The following is a 23305-nucleotide window of genomic DNA, read 5'->3' as shown; positions in this document are numbered from 1 at the left end:
CCTCCTTAGAACTGATGCGTGCAGTCGCTGTGCCTCTGCAGCTCAGAGCAGGGGTGGTTCCTGTGAACTGGGGCCAGGGGTGGTTTCCTGGAGGGGGCAAGGCACCGACTAGCCCTCGAAGAAGGAGCCGGGCTTGGCTGAGGTGGGACAGGGGGAGAGCATGAGGTTTTCGGCCAGCTTTCTGTGCCTGGGAACCCCCTCTCCCCACAACCCTGGATCCCAGAGGCCTTAACGGGCCCCAGCTGTAACAGACTCGTCTGTGTCGAGCATTCCACAGTAGGTGTCCCCAGGCTCCCTCCGGACCACCAAAGGACCACAACGACATTACGCGGACAGGGTCTCAGATTCCGATGGGTCCCCTGTTTGCTGGAACCATCTCCCTTTGGAAATTTACAGCTCTCTTTTCTGGCAGTAACCCCGCCCCTTGGTGCTGGGTACGAAGGGGGCACCCAGAGCGGGGCTCACCCAGCAGCGCTGACTGCTGCGTTGTCGGGCTAACGGGTATTAACCGCCTCCCTCGCCGCTCCCATTCTCTTAGCTGCTGAAACGCTGCTTTTTAGCAAAGGCCGTGACCTCATGATGTTATACGTCGTGGAGATTGAGAACCAGGTCCTAGCATCTGACTATGTGCTTTGAGTCCCCACTTTTGCTGGTTGTGCAACCCAGGGTGAGCTTCGTAAGCTTCTCTGTGCCTCAGTTTTCTCATCTGTGGAATGGGGCTGGTCATAGTCCCCGTTATTGCGATCATTGAGCAAGATGGTGAATGGCGAGCACACAGCATGATGCCTGGTTCTCACTGGAACACCTGTCCTGGGTCAGGGGCCGTATATTAAGTACTACCTGCCAGGATCAACTTGATCCGGTTCTATTCTGTCTCCTGGGTGAGTATCTGTGCCCTTTACTTCCAGATGTTGGAAATGTCAGGGGCATGAGACCTGTCCTTAACCGAGTGGCAGAAGGTTAAGTTTGTGTCCGAGATAGCAGGACATGCTTTCTCTACGTCCGCAGGGTGTTCTCCCAGACCCCCCAGGGCCCACCATGCCCTCCTAGGAAGGGATCATCCTAATTCTAGCCTCTTCTTCCCCCCCAGAGTTCTCAAGCTTCTCCACCTGTCGAGGTGTTTCCCCACCCCTTCAGCCACGGCAAGACCGTCACTATGTAAATGTCTGTGCAAATCCCCTGGTGTCAAGCTGCCAGCTCTCTGATGAGGCAGGGCCACCTCCGGGGACCCCTCACTTCCCAGCCATGGGACCCCGGGCAAGGGAAGTCTGCTGCCTCATCATCCTGCCGCGGCTCCTGGCTGAGCCGGCTGAGAACTCAGACTTCTACTTGGCTGGGGATTACCTCCTCGGCGGCCTCTTCACCCTCCATGCCAACGTGAAGGGCATCGTCCACCTCAGCCTCCTGCAGGTGCCCCAGTGCAAGGAGTGAGTCGCCAGTGTGGGGCTGGAAGTGGCGATGGGGGCGGAGTGGGAAGCCTGGGCTGGTCCTGTGCTCCTCAGGGGACCACGCCAGGACCAAGGGCTCAAAATGCTCTTCGTCATTCATTGCCAACCTCTCATCCCGCATTATCCCCACCGGCCTGCAGGGAGACCCCATGCAGTTCATGTTACCAAAATCTTTGGCAATTGTATTCTGAAATATGGAGAGCTGGTTGTCCCACTGCGTCTCTTAACAAATAAAGAGTTACAGGGTATTTGAGCCTGGAGGGGTTGTAGAGACCACCCCCACCTACTTTGTCAAGTGGGGAACTCCTACTGAGTCCGTGTCAAGTCCAAGTCTAGACACCGGGGGTTATGCCTTTGGAAGGCAGAAATGTGGTTTTTCGGTAGCAGGTTCTCAGACTGGAGGGGAAGGTTTGCATTTCTCTAGGGCTGCGGTTAGGTGGGAAGGGGTGCTTCCAGGACCAGAAGGGATTTCCTCCACTCACCTTGTCCCCTGTGAGCCCTGGGGGTGGCTGCATCACTCAAGGTTGGGTGAGACACCTTTGTGCAAGCGCGAAGGCTGGGATGGCGGACCCAGCGTGGGATGATGAGATAGTGACTTGGTGCAGAGAGGGTGAAGGCGTCCTGTGAGAGAGGGAGAGAAAAAAGAGCTTTATGTGACGTCGGGGAAGATCACATGCTGGCTTGAGAATGACAAATGTGGTGGTACCAGTGACGGCACATTGGCGAATGAATGTTCTGATGCCGGTGATGACGGAGGGGAGTTCAGTGACGGTGGTGATGCTGGTAAGATTGATAGCAGTAATAATGGTGCTAATGCAAGTAGTGAAGAGTATGGTGAGGATGGCGGCGGTGGTGATGGTGATGGTGGAGGTGATGGTGATGGTGGTGATGGTGGTGATGGTGGTGGTGATGGTGTTGGTCATGGTGGTGCTGCTGATGGAGGTGATGGTGATGGTGGTGATGGTGGTGACGGTGGTGATGGTGATGAAGATGGTTGTGCTGATGGTGGTGGTGATGGTGATGGTGGTGATGGTGGTGACGGTGGTGATGGTGATGAAGATGGTTGTGCTGATGGTGGTGGTGATGGTGATGGTGGTGATGGTGGTGGTGATGGTGTTGGTCATGGTGGTGCTGCTGATGGAGGTGATGGTGATGGTGGTGATGGTGGTGACAGTGGTGATGGTGATGAAGATGGTTGTGCTGATGGTGGTGATGATGGTGATGGTGGTGATGGTGCTGGTGGTGTGATGGTGATGGTGATGGTGGTGACTGATGGTGGTGGTGGTGGTGATGGTGATGGTGTTGGTCATGGTGGTGCTGATGGTGGTGGTGGTGATGGTGTTGGTCATGGTGGTGCTGCTGATGGAGGTGATGGTGATGGTGGTGATGGTGGTGACGGTGGTGATGGTGATGAAGATGGTTGTGCTGATGGTGGTGGTGATGGTGATGGTGGTGATGGTGGTGATGGTGGTGATGGTGGTGGTGGCGGTGATGGTGTTGGTCATGGTGGTGCTGCTGATGGTGGAGGTGATGGTGATGGTGGTGATGGTGATGAAGATGGTGGTGACTGATGGTGGTGGTGATGGTGATGGTGTTGGTCATGGTGGTGGTGATGGTGTTGGTCATGATGGTGCTGATGATGGTGGAGGTGATGGTGATGGTGGTGATGGTGGTGATGGTGATGAAGATTGTGGTGACTGATGATGGTGGTGATGGTGTTGGCCATGGTGGTGCTGATGATGGTGGTGGTGATGGTGATGGTGGTGCTGATGATGGTGGAGGTGATGGTGTTGGTCATGGTGGGGTGATGGTGATGGTGGTGATGATGATGGTGGTGATGGTGGTGATGGTGATGAAGATGCTGGTGACTGATGGTGATGGTGATGGTGTTGGTCATGGTGGTGCTGATGGTGGTGGTGACAGTGTTGGTCATGGTGGTGCTGATGATGGTGGAGGTGATGGTGATGGCGGTGATGGTGACGGTGGTATCGGTGATGGTGGTCACAGACAACGCAGTTATAGTGATGGCAGTGGTGATAGGAATAGTAGGTGGTGATGGTCATTCTGGAGATGTGGCAGGTGACAACGATGAGATGAAAATGTCAGAATCTTCTGGAGTGGCTCCTTCTTGGGCCACTCCTCGGCTTTCCTATGGCAGGCAGAGGGGACTCCCCGGCTCTCCTGTCCCTTCCCCCCCTCACTCTGGACCTGCCTCTCACCCCACCCCACGTGGCTCCCCCAGGTATGAAATAAAGGTGTTGGGCTACGATCTCATGCAGGCCATGTGCTTTGCAGGGGAGGAGATTAACAGCCAGAGCAGCCTGCTGCCTGGCGTGCTGCTAGGCTACGAGATGGTGGATGTCGGCTACACCTCCAACGACGTCCAGCCCGTGCTCCACTCCCCGGCAAAGGAGGACTGTTCCTTGCCCATCCAGGAGGACTACAGCCACTGTGTGCCCCGTGTGGTGGCTGTCAACTCAGTTGGTGGCCTGGCAACTCTGAGTCCACTGTGACTGTGGCCCGCTTCCTCTCTCTCTTCCTCCTTCCACAGGGGAGGCCCCTCGGTCCTGGGGTAAGGAGCTGGGAGGCAGAGGAGTGGTTATCCAGGGGGCTCACTTCCCCCCACCGGTCCTGGGGGTAGGAGGAGGCAGGAAGTAGGGTCAGAATGTCAACCCCAATCCTAGGAAGGCAGCCCAGCCGCTTGGTTAAGAGCTCAGGCTTTGGAGGCAGACAGACCTGGGTGTGCATCTTGGCTCCGCATCTTGGCCATTGTGAGGTCTTGAGCAAGTCTCTTAACTCTCCGAGCCTCATCTTCCCCACCTATAAAATGGGATGATAACGGTTCCATCCTGGGACTGTCTGAACGTTAAAGGCTTTAAGCCAAGTAGGAGTTTGTAGGACACAGAAGCTAGTCGCTTATGTAATGGTACATAAAGCATCTTGCACAAAGATGAAAACTCAGGAAGTGCTCGACATTATCCCGTACGGTTGCCCGGCACAAGGCCTGACGCATAAGAGGTCCTCAAAAAAGTGCCATTGGTTTGACTACTGTCATTGTAAGTGTTGTCATCGTCATGATTAAAGGTGCCTCGACCAGAACTGGCATAAGGTTTTTATGCATTAAAAAAAAAAAGTTTTTATGCCCTAAAAAGCAGCTAGCACGAGGCTCGGCACATGTAAAGTGCCAGGGGTCTGACACATAGCAGGTGCTTAGGAAACATTAATACGCTTACATGAGGCATCTCGTCCAGGACTAAACTCATTCTTTCTTATGTTTAACAAATATTTATGGAGCAGGTGCTGTTGTAGGGCCGGGGATACGGCAGGGAACAACACCTAGAGCTCATCTCCTGGCGGGAGAGCCAGGCCATGTCCGTAAACACTGTGATACAGGCTGTTGGGAAGTGAGATGTGCACCGGACAGAATGAAAAGGCCAGCAGGGCGAGGGAGGCTGGACAGGTCGGTGGGCGGGCGGGTAGGGGGAGACCTCAGTTTCAAGCGGGGTGGCCAGGAGGGCCTTTCTGACAACTGGACAACGACCTGAGGGAGGGGAAGGAGTGAGGGAGCTATGTGGGTGCCTAGAAGAGCGCTCCGGAAGAGGGGGCAGCGAATGCAGAGGCCGGCAGGAGCCTGGTGCGTTGGCTGAACCGGTGAGCAGCCCCGGGACCAGGCGGGACAGTAGGAGAAGATGAAGCCAGAGAGGTGAGGGCCGGGGTCAGTGGTGGAGCCCCTTGGGGGCCACTGAAGGACTCTGGCTGTCCTCGAGTGACATTAGGAGCTGTTGGGGAGTTTTGAGCTGAGGAGTAAGGTGACGGACAAGTGGTCGCAGAGGCCACCCGGCTGCCACGAACAGCAGCAGAGACAGCCAAGGGGAAGGGTGGGGGGCTGTGGTGACCCCGGGAGGGTGGTGATGGTGGCCCGGTGAGGCCCTAGCTCACGCTGGCGGCCCTCCGCTCTCCGGCAGATCACCTACAGCGCCATCAGTGACGAGCTACGGGACAAGCAGCGCTTCCCGGCCCTTCTGCCCACAGCGCCGGGCGCCGATCACCAGATCGAGGCCATGGTGCAGCTGATGTTGTACTTCCGCCGGAACTGGATCATCGCGCTGGTGAGCAGCGGCGACTGCGGCCGCGACGACAGCCAGCTGCTCAGCGATCGCCCGGCCGGCGGCGACACCTGCATCGCCTTCCGGGAGACGCTGCCCATGCCCCAGCCCAACCAGGCGGTGACGCAGTGGGAGCGCCGGCGCCTGAAGGCCATCGTGGACGAGCAGCAGCGGCAGAGCTCTGCGCGCGTCGTGGTCCTGCTGTCGCCAGAGCTGGTCCTGCACAACTTCTTCCGCGAGGTGCTCCGCCAGAACCTCACGGGCGTCGTGCGGATCGCCTCCGAGTCCTGGGCCATCGACCCGGTCCTGCACGACAGGCCCACGCGCTGCACAGCCTCCTGGGCTGCACCCAGACCAGCAGCTCCGGGTCGTCTATCCCTGGCAGGTGAGGCCCCACCCACGGAGAGTCGGGGCCACACACGCAGGCGCCGCCACAGCCCTGAGTGGTTGCTATGGAGACCACTACCCTGCTCTAGCGTCCCCCTCTCTGGCCGGGTCCTGGGCAAACTGGCGGGAGAGGCCAGGGGACGTACCCTGTCCCCAGACACATAAAGCCAGAAGTGCTTCATGGTGACAAAACTCCTTTTTTTACATTAATGCCCATCCAAGATAGCCTGTCCCGGCAGGAGATTTGGGTGAAGTTTCCTGGAAGGAGGCCTGGCAGGCAGTGGGCACCCCGGGCCCCCTGCCGTTTCTCCAGGGTGGCGGCCTTGGGGGAGGACTTCTGTGTTCAGCTCTCTGAGGCTCTGCTTTGGGTTTATGCATCTTCTCTCGTCCCAGGTCTGGACGATTCAGAGGAGTAAGGAGGCAAGGAGTCGCCTGGATTCAGACCTGGAATTTAAATCTGTATTTTTCTGATCTGCGTGCACACCCGCGCGTGCACACACACATACACACACACACCTAACCACGAAGTTTATGTAGGTAGAAGATTTTACTGAGGGGGCGCCTGGGTGGCTCAGTCGGTTAAGCGTCCGACTTCGGCTCAGGTCACGATCTGGTGGTCCGCGAGTTCGAGCCCCGCGTCGGGCTCTGGGCTGATGGCTCAGAGCCTGGAGCCTGTTTCCGATTCTGTGTCTCCCTCTCTCTCTATCCCTCCCCCGTTCATGCTGTGTCTCTCTCTGTCTCAAAAATAAATAAATGTTAAAAAAAATTTAAAAAAAAAAGAAGATTTTACTGAGGATCTGGAGGACCAGAGGGGAATTTCATCAGAGATGCACACTGTGCTTGAATGCTTCCTTGTTCGTTTGTTTGCTTTAAAGTTTGGGGCTTAGGTACTCCCCTAACGCTGTCTATATTTTGTCTTTATTCTCGCCTTCCTCCCCTCTTCTCGATCCCCCCTCCCCATATGCTTGTCTGCTTCCTCCACAGAGCCATTGAGTTAGCCCTTTCAAAAACTCCCCCTTTCCCTTAATCTATTTGTTTGTAACCTCTCCACCCCATAATCTCAGAGCCTAACCTTGCAACCCTAAGTGCTTATTTTTTTCTAAAACTACAATGATTCTTTAAAGGAATTCTAGCCTCAGCCAGCAGAATATTATATTTTACTGTGTGCCCTGCTACATTAATAATATACATAATTATTATGGGTGCTTTACTGTCTTTTGAGCATCCAGTGGGCCATGAGTGCCTGGTGTACATCACCCTAACTCGTGGCCATCCTACGAGGTCGATAATCCACAGATAGGAAGGCTGAGACAGGGAGTCAAAGTGACCTGTCTGAGGTGGTTTTAGTGGTTCGTGGCTTTGAACCCAGGTCGGCCCTTTGAACCCACCGATTTTCCCACCGTACTGTTCAGCTTCCCTAGACACCTGTGGCAATGGCTGTGATGAAGGACCAGTTGACTTCTTTCCTCTCCCAACAGTGGAGACCAAAGAGCACCAATCATGGCAACTCATTTCCTGAGCACCTGCGACGTGCCGGGCCCAGGCTGGGCACTGCGGGTGCCCCGGACCCTCACCCTGGGAAGGACAAGGACAGTCGGGAAGATCTGTCTCTGCTGAGTGCTGCAGGAGGTCAGAGTTGCAATGTGTGTGTGTGTGTGTGTGTGTGTGTGTGTGTGTGCGAGAGGCGGCATCGCTGGGAGTGAGAAGGGCCAGGGAGGCACTGGACATCTCAGGAGGAGAATGGTGGTCTGGGTCGTGCGATCAGGCCACTGTGACCAAAGGATGGGGGACGAGGGGAGCTGCAGGTGACATTGGAGGGCATTAAGTGCCGGATGAAGGAGCTGGAGCTTTGCTCTAGACGCAGTAGGAGCCCACAAACTGCTGTTTTGAAGACAATCCAACAAGCCAGTTTGGGGTGAAGGTGGAGAGGTGACAGGGACAGGAAGCAGGGAGCCCAGCGCATCATCCTATGGCAACGTCACCCAGGGTCTCCACTGGCGTGAACAGTGGAAATGATGCCCTTTCGTGCAGACGCGTTAGACCACGATGCCCTCTGCCCGGGGGTAGATGCCACCCTACCGCGGGCACACGGCCCGGTGAGGGGACGAGCTGAGCTCTGGCTGTCCCTCTCCGTTACCCCAAAGGCCCCACTTGTGCAGGGCCCCCTCCCCCCAATGCTGGGTCATGCCACGCCAGCCTGTGGATTTTTGTCATAACTCTTACCCCGAAGTGTCTTTGTTGTGTCTATTTACTTGCCTTCTTGTTTATCGGCTCTTCCCCACCACCCTCCTCCTCCCAGACGTAGGCCGGGGAGAGCAGGGACCTTTCAATCCTACTGTCCTGTTCTGTGCTGTATCCTGAGCTGCTGGAACCGGATCTGGCTCAGAGTTGACTCTCAGTGGATATTTCTTGAATGAATGAATGAATGAATGAGCCCCTACTATGTCCCGGCACTGTGCTAACCCCTCTGTGTGAATTATCATCTATCCCCAGACGCCCTGTGAGTAACCACTGTTACTCGATGGTTGCTGCCCATACAGAGGGGAGATGGAGGTTCAGAGGAGTGACGGTCACCCAGCTAGGGAGTGGCCAGGGGGTGGTGATACTCCAGGACAGGGGCAGTGGGGATGGAGAGGAGGGCGCCCCTCGGAGAGGCGGGGAGGAGGGGGAGGCCCGGGTGAAGGGGAGACTTGGAGATAGAGGCCAGGAGGACGCTCCGCCCGTGATGATGGGGAGGGTGTGATTAGGGGGAGGCTGGGGAAAATCCAGGCTGGCAAATGAGAGGGGGCTTTGGGAGTCCAAGGGAAGATCTTCAGCAGGTCATGGAATCATAGAGTGTTGGAGTTGCAAGGTGTTCTCAGAGTCTTGGGGTCCAATCCTTTTACTTAATAGGGTTGGGACTGGGGCCCTTGGGGCTCTAACACTGACCAGCCGGCCGGGACCACAGGCCACCTGCTCACCACCCTCACTGGCTCTTCACTGCGTCCTCTCCGCCTCTGTCCACCCCAGCGTCTCAGCTGTGGCCCATCTGTCCATCCGTTGGGAGGCAGAGCTTTGTCCTCAGGCAGACCTGGGTTTGAGTCCAGCTTGGCCCCACTAGCGGTGCAACCTGGGGCAAGTTAATTAATATCTCTGAGCCCCAGGTTTCTCCTGTGCTGGCTGGAAAGGATAATACGCACCCTGCTGAGTTTTTGTGAGGATTAGCAGTGATGTGCGCACATTACCTGCTGCCGAGTAGGAACCAAATGTCCTCCTCTTTCTCCTCATTCATTGCTGACACCAGTGTCTGGACAATAGTCCAGACCTCCTCCACTCAGGAGGGTTGCAGGGACAATACTTTCTGACCCCCTGCCTTCGAGCCCTGGAATCCGACACCAGGACCTGGTTCCCTGTGGGCCCTTCACGGCATCCGGATCCCCATCCAGAGGCCACCACCGGGGAGGAGTTTCCTCCTCTCAGCTCCCAAGACCACTGCCCTCAGTCCCAGCAACATGTGCAAATTCCAAAGAGGCTTCTGGAGACCTCACTCCCTGGGCAGAGCAGGAAGAAGGCTAGGGCCCGAAGCACTTGGCTGTCTGTCTGTCGGTCCCCGAGGCGAGGTGAGCGCTGGACCCCCAAGACATAGCCCAATAGACTCTCTCATTTATGGAAGGAAAGCCGAGGAGTCAGATTGATGGGGTATCTAAGTTGGAAGCTCTTTCGAGGGCGGGGGGTGGGGGGTGGTCAGCCCAGAGAGGTTCAGTGACTTGGCCAAAGTCACACAGCAAATTGAGGAAGGAGCTCAGATTGGAATTCAGGCCAAAGGATGCCCAGTCCAAAGCGTGTTCCAGTTTGTACAGCTTCCGCATTCTCAGTGACGGGGGATGGCACGGGGGAGAGACCAGAGGGTCGCCTGCAACTGTGGGGAAGCCGGAAGCACCCAGGGGGCAGGGGTGAGGGCAGCTGACCCTTGCAAGCGAGACAGGCGGTGGACTCTGGAGCCCAGGTGTTGGGTCCCCGCGGGATGGCCGAGGTGACTTCCAAGGAGCAGGAATAATGTCGACACCTCGGCCGGAGGGGAGCACTTCCTGGTTTGCAGGCCTTGTGCTAAGCTCCCAACATTGGGAAACTCATGCGTTGCTTCAGAGCCCGGGAGACAGGGTTTTTGTTGTCCTACTTTACAGAAGAGGAGACTGGAGCTCACGGGGGTTGGGCGACAGGCCCGAGGCTCAGAGCAGGTGGCAGAGCTGGTGCCTGAACCCAGGTGTGTCCGACTACAGAGCCGGGGCTCCCAGCCGCTGCCTCCCGGGTGGCCACATCTGCGGTCTCATTGCCCCCTTGTAGGGATGTGGACACCCAGTCTCGTGGGGTAGTCACTCTCCCCCGGATCGAGCCCGACTTCTTTTTTTTTTTTTAATTTTTTTTTCAACGTTTATTTATTTTTGGGACAGAGAGAGACAGAGCATGAATGGGCGAGGGGCAGAGAGAGAGGGAGACACAGAATCGGAAACAGGCTCCAGGCTCCGAGCCATCAGCCCAGAGCCTGATGCGGGGCTCGAACTCACGGACCGCGAGATCGTGACCTGGCTGAAGTCGGACGCTTAACCGACTGCGCCACCCAGGCGCCCAGATCGAGCCCGACTTCTGACGCCAGCGTCGCTTCCTTTCCCTGTGGCCTCCCAGCTGCTTCAGGAAATCTGGAAGGTCAACTTCACCCTCCTGGGCCACCAGATCTTTTTTGACCAGCGAGGGGACCTACTCATGCGCCTGGAGATCATCCAGGGACGGTGGGACCTGAGCCAGAACCTTTCTGGAGCGTCGCCTCCTACTGCCCGGTGCTATGACGGCTGAGGGCCATCCGTGACGTCTCCTGGCACACGGCCAACAACACGGTCAGCTCTCGGAGGGCTGGTGGGGGGCTGGGACCTGGGTCTGGGCACTGGCTCGTGCAGGGGTGGCAAGGGCCCTGTGGACCTGAGATCCATTATCGAGCAATGATGGCGTCCCTATTTGTGGGTGTCCCTCCTCCCATTGACTAAGCACTGTGGAAGTCTAGAGCTTTCTGGATCCTCAGGACCCAGGGGCTCAGGGGGCTGCGCAAAGTGAACGTTAGGTGGACACGTGTGTGCTAAGGACTTCAATTCTCATGTCAACCCTGGGAAATAGAGAGTACTGTTCCTCCTGTCTTTGGGGTTGGGAAACTGGAGGCACAGAGGGGGTCGCGTGACCCATAAAAGGCCACACAGCTTTCGCACGTCTCTATACACAGCATTCAGTCTACATCCCATCGATTAGTACTCGCGTTTTGGGGACAGTAGCTGTGCCTTCACCTGTGTCTGACATCTGTCAGTCTGAAAGCTCCTTTGTTTTACCCTCTTAGCTTACAAGCTGTCAGAATGGCCGCGATGTGGGGAAGGGTAGAGACCCAGCCTCGTGGGGAAGGGGGGAGGTGGGGGGATCTAAAAGTTCAAAGACCCAGAGCACCTGGGTGGCTCAGTCAGTTAAGCATCCGACTCTGGATCTCAGCTCAGGTCTTGATCTCAGGGTCGTGAGTTTAGACCCCTGTGTTGGGCTCCGTGCTGGGCGCGCAGCCTACTTAAAAATAATAAAACAAAAGCTCCGCCTGCCTTCACCAGTCCTCCCAATGGACTGCACACTTTATCCACAGTTTCTGTGGTCCCGGGTGCTTCTAGTTCCTATGCTTCGTGGGGGTTTTTATGGAGTCAGTTGGGTTGGTGTCTTTAATGGTTTGCTAGGGCTGCTGTCACAAAGGGCCACAGTCTGGGGGCTGGAAGTCCAACTCAAGCCGTCAGTAGGGTTGGTTCCTTCTGGAACCCTCTCCAGAGGGAGGATGTTCTAGGCCTCTCTCCCAACTTCTGGTGGTTAGCTGGCCATCGCTGGCTTTCCTTGGCTTGGGGTTTTCTCACCCGACCTCTGTGGTCACCTCCACGGGGCACTCTCCCTGTGGGGGTGTCTGTCTCCAAATCTCCCCCTTTATAAAGACATGGGTCATATTGGAGAGGGGCCCGCCCTACTCCAGGATGACCTCGTCTTAACTGATTACCTCTGAAATGATCCTAGTTCCAAATAAGTTCACATTTTTAGGTCCTGGGGTTTCAGACTTCAGTGAACTTCGAGGGGACGCAAGTCAACAAATAACAGTGTCTTCGCCTGGGGTTTTTCCTGGGAAGCAGAGCCTGAGGCAAGGGTTTATGTGCAGTTTATTCCAGGATACGCTCCATGGGAGCAGGAGTGGGTGATGGGGGAGAATCCATTAAGGATAGAGAGAAGGTCAGTAGCAGGGAATGTTCTTAAGCTGGACACCGACTGTGAGCTCGATCTTACCGGAACCTTCTGAGGGACCACTTTAGAATTGTCCCCAAGGGAAGGAAGAGAATGGATCCACTGGTCTGTACCACCCCCCTGCCCGCTGTGGCCCAAGGTCACCGCACGGGGCATTAACTCCCTTGTGCCTCCAGGTCACACATGTGCGGGTGCCCAGCAGCTCCCCACGAGCATCTCACACGACAGCCCCCGGGCAGAGAGCGAAAGAGACCGAGTGCAGCTTAGGGGAGGTGCTGACAGGTAACCCCTGCATGGATTGGTTGCTATGGCAGGGGCAGGACTAGAAGGTGGGCCGAGAAAACGTGAGAGAAGCCACAGAGATGGATGGCCACCCGTCGCTGTGCTCACGTCCTCCCCACAGCCTGGTGGGCTGGCGCGTTTGGGGCAGCAGCCAGCCCAGCGTCTTCACGGGGACTCGAGTGGACACCATCACAGGCCCTGTAGCTGCAGTGGGGGCCAGGTGGAGCGCTGTTCCTCATCCCTCCCTTCTGCCATCCATTCCGGAGTCCTTCGCCCTTGGCCACTTGGCTCAACATTTGTCCCCGGGTGTCTGAGCCCGTAGTCGCCTTGTCCGTGCCGGCCTGTGGTTGTGGCAGGTGCCAGTAATGACCCGGCCACTGCGGTGAATCTTCTGGACTCCAGACCTGCTCCTTCCTACCCTCTTGTGTGGTGGGGACCTGGCCCTCCTGCTAATCCAAGTTAACTACCTCCTCCTTTCTTGGCCTTCTCGTTCCCTGACGTGTGGCCCCTGAAAAGCCAGGAGGTAACCTAGCACCCATTTTGTCTGGGGATATGTAGACATGTTCCCTCTTTGGAGGCCAGACCCTGGATTCCAGAAGAGTCCAGCCTGTGGGGACAAGAAGCACCGGTTCTAACAACGAGCCCCCGGGAACAATGGTGAGCGTGGCCGATCCTTCTTCCGCCCCGTGGTGGCTGGACCCACGTGTTCTAGCTGTTGGGGCCACAGTGCTACATACCCGCCTTTCATTCAATGCTGATACCTCACCCTGAAGGGCAGTGTCCCTACCCTCAAGGTGTTGTCTGTCCCCCAGCTGGTACCTTACCTGAACGCTTAATACACCATACCATCATTTTATCAGACGGGATACTTCTCGATGGTGGTGTGGAATGTGTTGGGATCAGTGGATCCTGTGGTCATGTGCCCCCATCACACCCCCTTTGCTGTACAATGGGTCTCTTGTCTGGGGTGACTTTGTGGGGGAACCCATGACACTAACTCGTTCACTCTGTACGCCCTGGGGTGGGGGTGCTGCGTGGCAGACAGGGGAGGCACATTCTTACACGGATGAGTCAGTTCTCCCTCCAGGGAAGAAGGCACCTGTGGTTGATAGATGGGCCAGCATCCATGTAGAATGGCACCAAATCAAAGGCTCAGTGTGGGTTCCGGGCTGGAAGGTTAGGTGTTCAGCGGTGCCGACCACGGAGAGGAAGCCCAAGCCACTGAGCTCCCGCCCACAGCCCCCATCCTCGCCACCGCGGGCACTCCGTGCCAGCCCCGGGGGCGGCTGACCCGTACTGGAAGCTTCGTCCTTTCCGTCTGGTTCTTCATCGCTCCCTGGGTTCTCGACGGGCATGGGCCCGAGACACAAAGATCATCAGGCTCTGCGCTCACTCTCGTACATCCACGCACACACCCTTCCGCCCAGACGATGTCTTCTCCACTCTTCTGGTCTTGTTCTCTCCAGGCCCACCGGGCAGCCGGCCAAGCCACTCGTCGCTGCCCAGCCGTCCAAGAATATCCGCTCTCCGGGGCCTTTCTCCGTCCACACCAAGTGAACAAACACGTGCTGTGCTCTCAACTCTACCCCCTGGGGACACGTTCCCTTGTTACCGCCCTTCGGAGGCGTCCCCAAGAGGAGCCTAGTGTGGCGACGGTCCGTTTTGAGCTCAGGTTAATATATCAAGCTGGGGATAGATTACCTGTGAATCACTGACCTAAGAAACATACATGTCCGGCCCCCCTCCCCGCCTCCCCCGGGGCCTGCTTTGGCCTGATCCCAAATGTGCCATTTCCGTTGCGTGGACATTTGCCACTCTTCCTGCCTGACCACGCAGCTCCGTGCCTCTGAGAGTCACTTGATGTCCTGAGGCCACGTGCTTGTTCTCCACGAAGGCCCGGCAGGACACCAGGAGCTGATTTTCAAATAGCGAATCGTACTCTGGTGGAAGGTATGTTGTAGCTACGTTTTGCAACCTCTTGAACTGGGGCTGGACCCTCTTGTCCCCTGCAGATGACGCTGGCATCAGCAAATCTGCTTGGCCACATGGCCCGAGTGGCAAGGACAGCACGTCCCACAGCCAGAGCCTGCTTCAGGGTCCTCCTCCGGCTTGTCATCGTTTGCCTGGAAACCGGACGTCGTCCGAGCCACCTGATAAATGTGGGTTGCAGCAGTCTTTCCAAGAGCGATTTATGCGGTCGCCCCCAATCTCGAGAGGTTCGCCAAGTGCCAGACGTCTCTAACGGCAGAAGGTAGAAGATGTCACAAGTCGCCCTGTCGCGTAGACAGGATGTCCTGGACTTTCCCAGACCACAGGAGCCCTGAAAGCATCACCGGTGTGGCAGGGCCCTTATCACATACCCTCGTACCTAAGTATTTGTGTCTCGCGTGGGCGTGAAGGGTGCTTCCTGCTTCCTACTCACCAGATCCCGTCGGTACGATGCCATGAATAAAGTGGACCCGCATGATGTTCTGCCGAAAGTCAGAGCGATCCAGTTCCATGTGGACAGAGAATAGAAGAGTAAACTTAACTGTAATAAGACAGCAATGGTAGTGATTTGAGAGCTTTCTCCTCTTTTAATCAGGCATTTAGAGCTGCACAATCCCCTCTAAGTACTGCGTTCACTGCCTTCTATAAGTTTGGGTATATATTAATGTAAAATAATTTTTAATGTTTATTTTTGAGAGAGAGAGAGAGAGAGAGAGACAGAGGCAGAGCATGAGCCGGGGAGGGCAGAGAGAGAAGAAGACACAGAATGGAAGCAGGCTCCAGGCTTCGAGCTGTCAGCACAGAGCCCGACGCGGGGCTCGAACCCACAGGCCGTGAGATCATGAGCTGAAGTCGGACGCTTAACGGACTGAGCCACCCAGGTGCCCCGAAACTTTGTACTTCTTAAACACTAACTCCCCACTCTCCCCTCCTTCCCGCCCCTGAAGCCACCCTTCTACATTCTGGTCCTATGAATTGGACTCAGAACCTCATATAAACGGAACCACACAGCATTTGTCTTTCTGTGACTGGCTAATTTCACTCCACATCATGTTCTTACGGTTCATCCGTTTTGAGGCGTGTGTCAGAATTTTCTTGCCTCTTTAGACTGAATAATCCGTTCTAGGTATATATCACATTTCGCTTATCCGTTCATCCATCAATGGACACTTGGGTCGCTTCTACATTTAAGCTATCGTGAATAATGCTGCACTAAACACGGGGGTACAAGTGTCTCTTTGAATCTCTGCTTTCAATTCTTTTGAGTAGACACCCAGAAGTGGAAGCCGGATCGTGTGTTAATTCTGTTTTTAATTTTTTGAGGAACCGCCATACCGTTTTCCACCACCGCCATCCCAGGCTACACTCCCAGTGGTGAATGAGGAGGTTCCGGTTCCTCTGCATCCTTGCCAGCCCGGGTTATGACCCGTTTTTTTGATAGCAACCATCCCAATGGGCGTAGGCTGGTCTCTCACTGTAGTTTTGATTTGCCTTTCCCTCATGATTACTGATTGAGCAGCTTTTCAAGTACTGATTCGCCATGTGTGTATCTTCTTTGGAGAAATCTCTGTTCAGGTCCTTTGTCCGTTTCCGAGTTCAGTTATCATGTTTTAGGAGTTCTTTGTATATGCTGGATATTAATCCCTTGGTAGATGAACAACATGCAGATATTGTCGCCCATTCTGTGGGGCGCCTTTTTACGCTCTCCGTACATTACTCTCTCTGTCGTTTGGTGGACAAACGTTTTCCATTTTCATGAAGTCCTAGCCAGGAAGGTCACTGCCAGATCCAGTGTCCTGAAACTTGTGCCCGGTGTTTTCTTGTAGCAGCTTTTATGATTTTAGGTCTCCCTGTAAGTCATGGATCCATTCTGAGGTACCCGCACGGGGCATCAGGTCCAACTTTACTCTTTTGTACGTGGATATCCAGCGTTCCCAGCACCATTCATCGGAAAAACGATCTTTCCCCCACCGAATGGTCTTGGAACACCCGTCAAAAATCATTTGACTGTATGTGTGAGGGTTTGTGTCTGGACTCTCTATTCTATTTTATTGGTCTGTATGTGTGTCTTTAAAAAAAAAAAAACAAATACAAAACTCTTTTTTTAAATCTTTCTTTATTCTTGAGAGAGAGACAGGGTGTGAGCAGGGGAGGGACAGAGAGAGAGGGAGACACAGAATCCGAAACAGGCTCCAGGCTCTGAGCTGTCAGCACCGAGCCCGACGCGGGGCTCGAACCCACGAACAGCGAGATCGTGACCTGAGCCGAAGTCGGACGCTCCACCGACTGAGCCCCCCGGGCGCCCCTGTATGTGTGTCTTTTATGCCAGCACCACAGCGCTTGGATTTTACTGCAGCTTCGCAGTTCAGTGTTGAAGTCAGGAAATGTGCATCCCCAGTTTTGTTCTTTTTCAAGATTGCGTTGGGAACTCAGGGTCCCTTGAGATGCCATCTGAATTTTAGGATGGGTTTTGCCCCACTCTACAAAGTGAAGTTGTTCCCTCCCATCACCGAAAACTCCAGGAGTGGACCATGAGACTCCAGGCACGGATAGATCCAGGGTCTCATTCCCTCCAGATCTCAGGTCCTTCCTTGGAATGTCCTCCCTATGGAGACACGATGGCTGCTGGCAGCTCCAGAGCCACATCTTATCTGCCCGGCAATCTCAGAAAGTCTCCGTCTCGACAGTCGCGCGCACTGTTACCTGAAGAAGGTGGACCAGGTCTCAGGGAGGCCAAACGAAGGGGCGGGGGTCCCTACAAAGGTCCCGTTCTAGTGGCAATCCCTGCTCCTTCCCCATCCCGGACAGGGGCCAGGCTCCCTTTCCTGAGCATCCTGCTGGTTGGGCTCAGAATCTCTTGCCTTCCTCCCTCCAGATCCCCGTGTCCATGTGTTCCAAGGACTGCCAGCCTGGGCAAAGGAAGAAGCCCGTGGGTATTCATCCCTGCTGCTTCGAGTGTCTCGACTGCCTTCCGGGCACCTTCCTCAACCAAACTGCAGATGGGACTCACAGACCCACACCCCTGCCCTGCCCTGCCCTGCCCCGCCCTGGGGCTCTCAGGGCCCTTCATCTTTGGCAGGGTCTCTGGAGTCTCATCCAGGGGACACAGGTGTCCAAAGGCCAGGGACCATGTTTTGACTCCGCTTGTATCTCCCTAACCGCTGGTGTAAGAAAAATCTTCAATGCTGTGAGGGCGTGGGGGTGGGAGAAGGAACAGCCCTCAACCAGGCGAGGCTGTAACTGATCCCCTCTGCACACACATGTAGCTGAGGGCCCAGGGGGGTCAGGCCAGAGAATGTCCACCGGATGAACGAACGAATGAATGAATGAACGAACGAACAAACACACAAATGAATGAATGTCTCTGTCCGTAGAAGAAATGTTTCTGGCAGACAGGGCTAGGATCTAATTTCTCTCTGTGGCCTCCCGAGTGCCTCGTGTAGTTCGGAGGATATAATGTTTGCTCGGTGAATGTTTATTGAGTGACATCCTTGATGAGAAGAATTGACATCTCCCCCTATAGATCATAAACTCCAGGAAGGGAGGGACAATGTCATCCCTCCAGTGTTTACCACAGTTCACCGTTGGGGCCGAATTATTTTTTTTTCATGACTTCACAGATTAGTAACTAAGCGGTTCTGTACATCTACCGATCAGAGTACTTACGACGTGCCCAGCAGAGCCCAGGGCACAGAGTAGGTGCTCAACAAAAGTTTGTTTGCAATTGATCAGTAGCTGGAAGTCAGGAGGCTCGGTTTTATCCACATCTGTGCTCTCCCATCTCAGATGCCTATCACAGTGGGTGGCGCTCAAAAAGAAACTTGAATAAATGGTCGAATGTCCATCTCACCAGAGGGTACGGTCTTGGAAGGGAGGCATTACGGTTGCCAGGCTCTGAGTCAAGGGGACCTTGGACCACATCCTGCCTCTGTAACTGTCTGGTTTTGTAACTGCCTGGAGGAGCCTCAGATGCCACATCTGTGAACTGGGGTTGCAGTGAGGATCTGATGGGCCGGTGGATACGAGGGACGCAGTGAGAGGTGGCTACGACCGCAGGCATCACCCTTGGCTCGCCCCCTCCCTACCCCTACAGCCTGGCCGGGTGCAGGTGCAGAGGATGTGGGTGCCGGGAAGGTGGGTGTATCTGACGGGAACTGCTGTGGGCTCTTGCAGACGAGTTTGGCTGCCGGCCCTGCCCGAGTTGCGGGTGGTCCCGGAGGAACGACGCTTCCTGCTTCAAGCGGCGGCTGGCCTCCCGTGAATGGCGCGAGGCACCCGCCGTCGCTGTGGCCGTGCTGTCCATCCTGGGCTCCCTCCGCACCCTGGCCATCCTGGTGATCTTCTGGAGGCACCGCCACGCGCCCATGGTTCGCTCGGCCGGGGGCCCCAGATGCTTCCCGATGCCGATGCCCCTGCTGTATAGGTGACGGTCCCCATGTACATCGGGCAGCCCGCGTTTTTCATGTGCCTCGGCCGCCAGACCCTCTTCACCCTCTGCTTCACCGTCTGTATCTCCCGTGTCACCGTGCGCTCTTTCCAGATCGTCCGCGTCTTCAACATGGCCAGGTGCCTCCCGCGTGCCTACGGCTACTGGGTCCGCTACCACGGGCCCTGTGTCTTCGTGGCGTCCTTCACGGTGCTCAAGGTGGTCATCGTGGCGGGCAACGTGCTGGCCGCGACCGCCGAGCCCGCCGCCCTCCCCGACCCCGATGACCCCAAGATCGCGGTTCTCGCCTGCAACTACCACAACGTGCTCCTGTTCGACACCAGCCTGGACCCGCTTCTGTCCGTGGCGGGCTTCGGCTTCGCCTACGTGGGCAAGGAGCTGCCCACCACCCACAACGAGGCCAAGTTCTTCACCTTCCGCATGACCTTCTACTTCACCTCTTCCATCTCCCTCTGTACCTTCATGTCTGTCTACGAGGGGGTCCTGGTCACCATCCTGCACCTCGTGGTCGCAGTGCTCAACCTTCTGGGCGCTTTGACCCCTGGGCTACTTCGGCCCCAAGTGCTGCGTGGTCCTCTTCTACCCGGATCGCAACACGCCCGTCTACTTCAGCAGCATGATTCAGGGCTACACCACGGGGAAGGACTAGCGCTGCCCCCTGGCTGCCCAGGGGGCCAGAGGGCTCGGTCCTGGGAGATGGAGACCAGGGGTGGGGCTGGGGGTGGTGGTGACTCATTCAGCCCCTGCTGGGAGCAGGGACACCACCCCGCCCTACTCTCTGATTTGGCCTCCCCCTCCAGGTTCTCTGCACCCTGGCCGTTTTTACCCACCCGCTGGTGGATGCCTAAAAATACGCTTTCCCTGCAGCCGTTTGGCTTGCCAGGCACTGCCACCCATGCTAAGGAAAGGAGCCGGGGTGACCTCCCTATGGGTCTCCAAGACAGAGATGGAGCGAAGCAGCCCACAGTCGCCATCTGGTGGTCACAGCGGGTGTCCGCAGGTTCCGGCTCCGGGCAGCCATGCTGGAAGGCTGGGCTGGGGCTGGTGTTGGGGGACATCTGCCCGGCATCATTCACTCCCTGCCCACGTGTCTGCGCCTCACCTCCCAGACTCCCCCGCCCCCCAGCTTGGGACCCAGCTTGGGACCCAGCTTCTCTGAGTCATGGCTGCGCATAGGGGCTGCTTCATAAATGCTTATGAATAAACCTCCCTTGGGTGAAACGAAGGCGTTTCCTTCTTGTTTCCAGAGGTTCCCCCCTCCCCCCCCCGTCGCCGCAAGAAAGAAGACTGGGATCAGAGACCTCAGCTTCCATTTCCGCGTTGCCACTTCTGAGCCGTGTACTTTGGGCCAATTCTATTTACTGTTTCGGAGCCTACACGGCCCCTTCTCTAAAATAGGAACAATAAACCAAGGGCACCCTTGACACACTGTGTATTAGCCAATTTGACGATAAATTATATTTAAAAAGATTAAAAATAAATCAGATAAAATAGGAACAATACCTGCTTCGCCGGGACATCGGAGGATCGGAGAGAATGGGCGTGAAGTGCATACAGTAGATGGTCAATAAATGCCAACCATTTTGCAAGTTCACATGTCCCTCGAACCATCAGGCTTCAAAAGGAGGTTGTGTCTCCTTTTTACACCCAAATGTCCATGGTATATGTTCGAGTCCGTGGTACCAGCCTCTTGCGGCAACTGGCTTTGCCCCCAGAAAATTCTGGGTGTCGTCTTGCGGTGCTTGGGCCCCCCATGTGCTCGGAGCCGCCCCGGCACCGCTGAACCTGGAAGACGCTGCCATGCTGAGTTTAGCTGTGCCTATGCCCATCACTCTCGATGGCGGGAGGAGCCCTGACTTCGCCGTCCAGGGGTCAGAGCCGGCCTGTCACAGCTCACCAGGGAGCCCCAACTTCCCTGCCGACGCCTCTGAGCTACAGCCTGGAGAGGCTGAGTGACGGGCTCAGGAATCAGTTACTGGGGTGACCTCGTGACTGTGTCAGGACTCCCCTGGGAGTGATTTCTAGATTGGCCCAACACCGGCCCTGGCAGGAGCAACTTTCCAGAAGCTTCATGTGCGGCAGGGAAGGCAGGACTATCTCCCTCTGGTCCTGAGTCTCTGTCCTTCATGCTTCAAGGTGGCGGGTGATGGGATCTCGCTTTGAATCACCTGGAGTTTGGGAAAACAGCCTTCATATTTTGGGAGCTGCTTCTCCATAACAGCAATGGCAGGGACGGTCCCCGTTTCCCCTTTCCTGAGAGTCTTTCCAGAGCCGGCCCACAGCAGGTGCTCCATGAATATCTACCGGACAGCTGAGTCACGGTGCTCGTCTCCCCTTCTCCTCCACTACTGTTCCCTCAGGCCACTGCATCATGAATCCCATTCATGTCCCGTGGCCTTGCGTGCTGGACCCTGAGAGACATCTAGAAATACAGGACAGGGGCGCCTGGGTGGCTCGTCGGCTGAGAGTCCGACTCTTGATTTCAGCTCAGGTCATGATCCGAGGATCGTGGTTGGATCCCCGCATTGGGCTGAGCGTGGGGCCTGCTGAAGATTCTCTTTCTCTCGGGGCGCCCGGGTGGCTCAGTCAGTTGAGCATCCGACTTCGGCTCAGGTCATGATCTCACAGTTTGTGAGTTCGAGCCCCGCGTCGGGCTCTGTGCTGACAGCTCGGAGCCTGGAGCCTGCTTCCGATTCTGTGTCTCCCTCTCTCTCTGCCCCTCCCCTGCTTGCACTCTGTCTCTTGAAAATGAATAAAGGAGATTAAAAAAAACAAAAAACTTAAAACATTCTCTTTCTCTCTCTCTGCCCCTCCCCCTGCTCTGTCTCTAAAATAAACAAATAAAACAATAAACAAATAAATAAAAGAAATATAAGCTGAGGGAGTTTTAAGCTCTTAATTCTCTTTCCTTGCATGCTTCTGACGTCTTGGTTCACAATTTTTCTTTTTTATTTTAAGAGATAATGACCTCCTTTTCCTGCTTCTGCCTCGTGGACCCCCATTAGAGAGGGAATCCTGGAACCCCACTGCCCTCAGAGGCATCTGCTCCACACCTCCCCCTACAGCTGCCCTGAGCTGAGATGTTGGTCCTCTCTCGTTCCCCTCCAGTGACGAGAGGCCCATGGAAGACAACGCCAGCTGTTAGAAATTTTTCTTAGATTGACTCAAACCCGACCCTTGGGGATTTCCGTTTACGGACCTCCGTTTCATCTTTGGGGACGGCACATTAAATCTCATTTTTCTTGCTCACGATGGTCTTTTATACCCAATGACAAAAAGAATAGTGGCCTCTAGGGGCGCCTGGGTGGCTCAGTCGGCTGAGCGTCTGGCTTCAGCTCAGATCATGATCTCCCAGTCTGTGAGTTCGAGCCCTGCGTCGGGCTCTGTGCTGACAGCTCAGAGCCTGGAGCCTGCTTTGGATTCTGGGTCTCCCTCTCTTTCTGCCCTTCCCCCACTCGTGCCATGTCTCTGTCTCTCAAAAATAAATAACACTAAAAAAATTTTTAAAAAAGGGGGGTGCTCCTGGGTGGCTCAGTCGGTTGAGCGTCTGACTTCAGCTCAGGTCATGATCTCGTGGTTTGTGAGTTCGAGCCCCACGTCGGGCTCTATGTTGCCATCTCGGAGCCTGGAGCCTGCTTCCGATTCTGTGTCTCCTTCTCTCTCTGCCCCTCCCCTGCTCCTGCTCTGTCTCTCTATGTCTCAAAAATAAAGATAACCATTAAAAAAATTTTTTTTATTTAAAAATTTTTTTTTCAACGTTTATTTATTTTTGGGACAGAGAGAGACAGAGCATGAACAGAGGAGGGTCAGAGAGAGAGGGAGACACAGAATCGGAAACAGGCTCCAGGCTCTGAGCCATCAGCCCAGAGCCCGACGCGGGGCTCGAACTCACGGACCGTGAGATCGTGACCTGGCTGAAGTCGGACGCTTAACCGACTGCGCCACCCAGGCGCCCCAAATTTTTTTTTTATTTAAAAAAAAAAGAATAGTGGCCTCTCGAGGAGGGTGCCATACGTGGGATCTCTAATCCCCACAATGACTGCCCCATGGGTACCAGTGACCCCCCTGGCATCCCTTTCTCTCCCACCCTACCTGGAAGCCCCCATGCTCCTAGGAGAGATCTCTGCTGTTCTAGGGGAGCTGACTCTGTCCTGGCTCCAGGGAATGGAGTCAGGTGACCTTGGCCGAAGGTTGGTCCAGGCAGAGGGACTCCCGGGATTTTTCCTGGGACAAAGGTTCTTCCTGTAGAAACCGGCAAGGCTGAGACACAGCAGCTCGGGGCAACGCTTGTGGGACCACAGGGCAAGTGAGCCTTAGAGGAAAGCTGGACTTTTCAGAAGGCCAAGTGCAAAGATGGAAAACCT

The 23305-nt window shown here is 55.5% G+C and overlaps 1 protein-coding gene across 1 annotated transcript; it reads left to right on the top strand.

The window, feature by feature from the left end:
• Positions 1-302: 302 nt before the first annotated feature.
• TAS1R2 (taste 1 receptor member 2) lies at positions 303-20162 on the top strand. The gene is given in 10 exon segments (XM_045034873.1): positions 303-716; positions 4219-4224; positions 4929-5099; positions 5414-5939; positions 10551-10721; positions 10724-10812; positions 17370-17485; positions 18660-18913; positions 18916-19478; positions 19480-20162. Coding segments are annotated over 10 exon segments (2010 nt in total). The 5' UTR covers positions 303-713; the 3' UTR covers positions 19591-20162.
• Positions 20163-23305: the final 3143 nt, after the last annotated feature.

The sequence above is a fragment of the Felis catus genome, chromosome C1, assembly GCF_018350175.1.
Source record: "Felis catus isolate Fca126 chromosome C1, F.catus_Fca126_mat1.0, whole genome shotgun sequence".
Lineage (NCBI taxonomy): Eukaryota > Metazoa > Chordata > Mammalia > Carnivora > Felidae > Felis > Felis catus.
Note: the sequence above shows the minus strand (reverse complement) of the source record. Positions and strands in the feature narration are given on the sequence as shown.